Source organism: Buceros rhinoceros, unplaced genomic scaffold (assembly GCF_000710305.1).
Source record: "Buceros rhinoceros silvestris isolate BGI_N320 unplaced genomic scaffold, ASM71030v1 scaffold16066, whole genome shotgun sequence".
NCBI classification, from domain to species: Eukaryota; Metazoa; Chordata; class Aves; order Bucerotiformes; family Bucerotidae; genus Buceros; species Buceros rhinoceros.
In genome coordinates this window covers 13846-20340 of record NW_010415980.1, presented here as the reverse complement: position 1 = coordinate 20340, position 6495 = coordinate 13846, and the positions used below count along the sequence as shown (strand labels likewise).

At 55.4% G+C, this 6495-nt stretch overlaps 1 protein-coding gene across 1 annotated transcript in view; it reads left to right on the top strand.

The window, feature by feature from the left end:
* The window catches only part of TCOF1 (Treacher Collins-Franceschetti syndrome 1), a gene marked incomplete at its 5' end in the record, with an annotated part of 18335 nt that extends 12353 nt beyond the window's left edge, over positions 1 to 5982 (top strand). The window contains 6 exons of the mRNA XM_010137632.1: positions 1051 to 1300; positions 1552 to 1634; positions 2325 to 2544; positions 3488 to 4054; positions 5303 to 5403; positions 5950 to 5982. Of these exons, the coding sequence (XP_010135934.1) occupies positions 1051 to 1300; positions 1552 to 1634; positions 2325 to 2544; positions 3488 to 4054; positions 5303 to 5403; positions 5950 to 5982 (1254 nt within the window). The remainder of the gene's footprint in view (positions 1 to 1050; positions 1301 to 1551; positions 1635 to 2324; positions 2545 to 3487; positions 4055 to 5302; positions 5404 to 5949) is intronic.
* Positions 5983 to 6495: the final 513 nt, after the last annotated feature.

Here is a 6495-nt window from a genome sequence, read left to right as displayed (position 1 = left end):
TTTTTTTTTTTTTTTTTTTGTGTGTGTGTGTAGGCGATGTGCTGGAGTCCAAGTGCCCACTTTGAAAAGCAGGGTGATCAGCTGCAGTCTTGCTGATGCTGCAGTGCGTAGGGATCTCGCAGCCTGCAGGAACAGCACATCCTGCCTGCCTGCAGGATGGTGCCTTTGGGGCGCTGAGCTAATGCTTTAGGCACTCCTGGTGTGCTGGTTCTTACTGCTCCCCTCCTGGCTGTGCCAGAGGCACTGCTCAGAGGCTCGTAGGGGGCAGAGCTGGCCTGTAAAGGGGAAAAAAAAAGAATCTTGGTGCTGTGCTAAAAGTGATGGAAGGGTTCAGGAGTCAGTGGTGCATTGTTGTATGCCCCTGTCTCTCTTCCCTCCAAGTTTTGCTCTGTCCTGATTTTCTTTCTCATCTATTTTAGAGTGTGTCCCAGCAGAACGTCAAAGCAACCAAGGCTTCGAGTACAGTGGTGGCCAAGGCTAATGCCACACTGTCTCCAGGGAAGGGGGTAAAAGCACCCACTGTCCCTCCAGTGAGCAGAGTGTCCAAGAGCTTGAGCAGCAATTCCTCGGAGCAGGATGTGCTGGCAGGAGAGGTAATGACAGAGGAGCTTTCCTGGGGAGAGGGGGCAGATGGGTCTGCTGGAGTTTGAGGCTGGTGCTGTGTCTTCAGCTGAGGGAGGGTCTTTGTGGAAGGGGTGAGAGGGGGCTGCTCTATTTTAACCATTGTTACTGCACCTTAAGATGAGGCAGATGAGCAGAGGGTAGCCCTGGTACCTTTGCTGTTCCTGCCTCCCAGCTGGCTGCCTGGTTTCTTCCTCAAGCAGTGCCTTGTGCGGTCAGGGGTTGTCTGTGGCCACAGCTGCCTGCTTCCTCTGTGGGCCAGGGGAGATGTGCCCTGCACGAGAGATTCTTGGGCTAACCTTGACACAAACTGGACCACTACAGCTGAGGAAGGATCAAGGTGGTCCAAGCCCGTCTGCTCTGGACTACTCCTTATGGGCACGAGCAGTTATTCCTCCTTCCAGATGCATTTCATTTTCCTCTCCTCAGGCCCCCGCTCCTCCTTGCCTAAAGCCAACGGTTCCCGTGGGAAAAGTTCCTCCAGCCAGCACTGCCGCACCGCAGGCCCCTTCGCTCCCAGGAAATTCCCCTGCCAAGTCGAGGAAGCCAGGGCTGCAGCCGGCACAGGACACCCGGCTGAGCCAGGCTGTGCTGCCCACCCAGGCAGAGGAGAGCTCGGACAGCAGCAGTTCCTCAGACAGCGATGAGGAGGAGACCCCCAAGCAGCCCCCCAAAGCTGGTCAGTTCTCCTAAGATGATGCTCTGAGTGCTGGTGGCTGGGCCAGGGTTGGGACAGCATTTTGTTACCCCATGGGATGTGTTTCACCTTCCATACTGGTTGGAGAGGCGGTTCCTCCTCCTCAGCTTGGCAGAGCACTCCCTTTTCTTTGGAGGCAGAAGGCCTTTTGGTGGCAGAAACTGCTGAATAGGTGAGCTCAGCCCCAGGCAGCGGTGGTGGGTTTAATGGGATGAACTCTGCTCCTCCAGCAGGCTCGCTGCAGAAACCAGGAGGGACCCAGCCAGCCCACAGCTCCTCCTCGGACTCCAGTGAGGAGGAGGAGGCAACATCGCAGGTATGGTGTCTGAGCAGGTTGGGATCCCTTCAGGTCTTGTAGCTGGCTCCTAAGTAGGACAGAGAGAGGACTGAATTCTCAGCCATAACAAACAGGGTGCTGGGTGGGTTTGCCAGCACAAAAGGAGACGCTCCCTGGTGGTGCCGTGCTGTGAGCAGGACCTTTTGGTGGGGACAGAGAGAAGCTTTTGAACCTGGAATCCTTGCCCAGGTGGCCAGGCCTTGGGTCCAGGGCTTATGGTGCCTTCCCCAGGGCACAAGATTGAAGTAGCAGTGCCTTGCAAGGGTTAAACCAGGAGACCTGGTGCACAATGCCAATAGCAGGATTTTTCTTTTTCACCACTTTTATTTGTAATTTAACTCATGTCCAAGACATTAAATTCCCGCTGTAACGTGCAGGGCGTGCGGCACATCTGCAGCGCATTAGCCGTGCGTGGGTGCATGCTCACGGCCAGGGGCCTCCCCCCAGCCTGCTGTACTGGGCGAGAACAAAGAGCAGAACCTCTCACCATCGGCTCTGGTTGCTCTTGGCTCAGGTGGTGTCTGTCAGCGCCGGCCCCTGGCCCGGCAGCCAGCAGGGCTGGCCAAGTGATGCCAAAGGTGGGCCCTGCACTCGGGGTGTGGGGGCAACAGCAGCAGAGGCAGATGTGTGCGTCTGCTGTGACCCCTCAGAGTGTCTGTGCTGTTTCAGTCCCTCCTCACAGGCTATCAGGGCCCCTCCAGGCCTCCAGCAGCACCTCAGGCACCAAAGACGGTTCCCCCCCAGCCTGCAGGCAAAGCAGGGCCGGGGAAAGCAGCCATGGCTGCTGCGAACTCCTTCCCCAAACCATCCGTGAATGCAGCCCCAGCCGACAGCGACAGCAGCAACTCCGACACGGACGTAGACCAGGTGGCTGCAAACCCCACAGCAGGTGGGTCTCGGGAATCTGCTTGGCCAGGGAGCAAAGCTGTGCGGGCGGGAGGGACCCTGTCCCCTGCGTGTCTCACCACAGAGCCCAGGACTGTGGAGCGCTGCTGCCGTCTGCTGGCTTCCCCCGGCCACGACACAGCTGTGGGCCTTCCCCTCTTGCAGGTTCTGCTCTAACTGCAATAATTAATGCAATTAATGGGAGCGGGAAGGGCTCTCCCTGAAGCTGGTGCACACTGCAGTGGTGTGCTATGGTAGTGATGGCTTCTACAGGAGGTTTCAGCACTGGCTGGGGAACATCTACTCTGCAGTGCTGGTAGTCAGGCCTTACCTTGGTCTTTCTGGGCTCTGTAGCACGACTGGAGGGCAGAGGAGGGGAAGCAAGTGGGAGACCGATGGAGAAATGAAATGTCCTGCCATTTCCCTGCTTTGCTGGCAGATTAAAACTTGGAGCTGAAATCTGCTTCTGCTCTGGTGTGACCCTGGTGCCTTCAGATGAGCTCTGGAGGCTCAAATGGATCGTTGGCCTCTTGGGCCCATTGTGAGGTTGTGCAAAAGGCTGTTGAGGAGGTCAGAACTACATACAGGCCTTCAAGAAGCCCTGGGTGCTGAGGAATAGGCCTCTGGAGGTGGTTAAACATGGTGGTGTGGTACCCCCTCCATCTTGGGCAGCCCCTACCTGCTAGGGGTGGTGTCCTGCTCTATCTGCACTTATCTGTCTTTTGCTACAGTGTCCCCTAGTCAAATCGCCAAAGACATGGCTGTTGTGACCCGCTTCCCTCAGCTCATACTTGATCCTGGGCTGGGGCATCTTTGTCTGCTGTGGTTTTGATTTTGGGAGGAGAACTCGATGCTCCTTTTCAAATGCTTATTTCCATCCTCTAGTAACTCTGTGGTCTATGTAGTGAACTCTCCCTGAGTCATCTCTCTTGTCTCTGTTTCTGCAGAAAACAACCCCCCTCCAGGGCAGGAAGCCACAGGAGCCCCCAACAAAGAGAAAGTGGCAGGAAAAACAGAGCCAGATCATGCCAGCCTCAAACCGTCCCCACTCAAGAAAGCCCTGGCTGTGAAGGAGAACGATGTTGGGGGAAAAGGGCCGCAAGCGACCCCGGCGTCACACGCGCTATTCTCCATCCCGGCATCAGAGGAGTCAAGCTCGGGGAGCGAAACTGAGGTCACCACTGCTGCCAAAGTTCCCGCAGTGCAAACAGTGGAAGGGTTGGAAGGGAAGAAAAAGAAAAAAAAGGAGAAAAAAGAAAAGAAGGAAAAGAAGAAACCTTCCTCCGCGGCCGACAAGGCTGTGAAAACACCTAAGAGCAAAGACAAAGAGAACAAGAAGCAGAAAACATCTCAGAAGCGGAAACTACCAGCAGAGGATGGGGCTGTTGGGCAGCCCAAGGAGAAGAAGCAGAAAGGACAAGTTAACGAAGAAGTACCCAAAAAGAAAAGGAAGAAAGCAGCGGGTGACCTGGAGAAGCTGCCAGGTGGCAAGGAAAAGAAAAAATCTGCTAAAAGTACGTATCCCTCACTCGGGGCTGCATCTGCGATGGGTGGTGCATGGCCTTGTAGGTAGCACCCGCGTTCCCTATTCGCTTCCTGCTTGGCTCCTTCCCTCTTGGCCCACCCAAAGCCAGTGCCCGGTTTTTAACACCCGCTTCAGGTTTTTCTGCTGAGACAGCACCAGGTCCTGGGCTCTCCTGCCCCTCTGTCCTGCATCCAGCAGGAACTGCGTTAATACTCACGCTGATCCTTGCTGCTTGCAGAGCAAGCTGGTGTCCCCAGGCATCTTCTGTGGCCTGACTTGTCCCTCCAGGGCTCTTTCCTGAACTTTTTCCTGGCTGGCAGCAGCTGTCTAGCTACGGGCTGGCAAAGGGTTGAGGTGAGTCTGCACTGAACCCCTGAGGCCTCTTTGCTCCCCCGACAGGGTCTGCAGCCTGTGCTGGGCTTGGGGGAGTTCTCGTGAGTTCTCCGCTCACCCAGCAAGCTGCCCCGGCTCTTCTGTGGCAAACGCAGCCAGAGCAGAGCTGAGGTGAGGCACGGCTGGGGATGGCAGGCAGAAGGTCCCTGACACGCTGTGGGCTTGGCAGAGGAAGCCCAGAGTTCACACATGAAGGGCTTTGTGTTAGAGCTTCCTGACCATGGCCCCTTGCTGCCAGCCTCTCTGAGGTCAAACTCGATATCTGCATCGTCACCTGCCGTGTCACCTTCCCCGTGGCGTGGCAGTGCCCCTTCCTGACCCTGTCTGTGCTGCAACATGGCAAGCAGCTCATTCAGAGATTGGATTCAGGACTGTTACTGCTTTCAGACCCCTGGAGAAGGAGGAGGATGGTACCTGCCCCCTGCTCCTTGCTCCTGATTACGAGTCTTTCCTGCCTCTCTTGTCTGCTCGCCTTTCTAACGCTGTTGGCATTCCTAACACAAAGGCAGTGGTTTCTTTCCCTTGCATTTACAAATTGGAGCTGGTTCTGTGCTGGATCTTGTGGGCAAGGGAGGTGGAATGGATGGGCCAGATCTGCTGGGGTTTCTGTTCCTCAGAGAAGCAGCCTTTCAGTTTGGAGGAGACTGGCTTGTCTGTCAGCCCTTGTGTAGGTGAGCTGGAGCCTCTTGGAGCAGTGGCCTTGTAGCAGGGCTCTGCTGTTCTGGAAAACTTGCTCAGGTTCAGATGTGATCAAAAACTTCATGCAGGTGCTCCTGCCACTCTGTGCTCCATCTCAGAGGCCACACAGTCCCTCTCTTGGTTGACTTTTCTTTCCCTCTCCCAGAAAAAAGGACTGGAAAAGAAAAGAAGAGGAGGAAAAAGGTGTCTTCAGAAGGGGAACCTGTAGCAGATGGCTCTGCTGAGGTTCACAAGAAGAAAAAGAAGGTATGTGCAAGACCCTGGGCTGAGCTACCATGGGGAGAGCTGTTTTGAATTGCGGTTGTGATGTTCATCTCTGCAGCACGCCAGGCTGGAGAGGGAGAGAGCTGTGTCCCAGCCTTGCCAGCAGAGCAGGGGAGGCTGCAGCTAATTGTGGCTGGTTTTGAGACTCCCTGACCTTTGGTTGGAGTTGGGGTGGCTCGAAGAGGGGCTTGTTCCTGTGTCGCTCCCCCAGGAGAGATCCTTTTCCCTGGAAGGATCAAACACAGGGGCCCTTTTGGTGGCAGAGAACCTGCCCAAGTAGTAAATGCTCTTCTTCAGCTGTCTGTTCATCTAGTTTTCAGCAGAAACGAGCTCCTGGGGGCTGGGCAGGCTGCTGCATCCCATCCCAAGGGCTAGGAAGGGTGGCGGAGAGAGACCATAGGAAGTTCCTTGCGATGGGTATGGCCCTGTAGAGATAGCAGCCAAGAAGCCTTTGTGGCTTTGCTGGGTCCTTCATGTCTGTGGTGCAGATGATGATACTGATTGAATTTTCACCCTTTTTCTTTTTAGAAGAAGAAAACAGTTGAACCTGAAGGATTGTGAGAAGGTACATGGCCTGTGGGGACTGTCAGTTGGTACCTCTGAACGGCGGTAACCTTGGCCAAGCTCAGTACTCCTGGGCCCATCTCGGGAAGACAGTGTGCCCTCTAAACGCTCCCTGAGTCCACCTGGCCTTAGGGTAGAGAGGGCCAGGGAGTGGAGCGGTGCAAGGCCAGTCCCGCAGCAGTGTGCTGGCTCCTCTGGATGTGTTCACCTCAACTCTTTAGCTGCTGCGAACTGGATGTCCAGCCCGGATGCTGATGTCAGCAGAGCTAAGCGGCCTCTGGCAGTGTCGGTCTGTCTCTGCTGACCGCAGGGAGCTTGGAAAAATAAATGTGGATGAGGTGGTGATGCTGTAACCACCTGGAAGTGGACCAGATGACTCTGCCCTGGCTCTGCTCGGCTGTAAGGCTGTTCTTCTCCCCACCCCTAACTCTTTTAACTCCTCTCCCCAAAGGTACCGCATCCCTGTGATTAAGGATTTATGGGTGAAGATCAAACGGAAGAGAGAAGGAA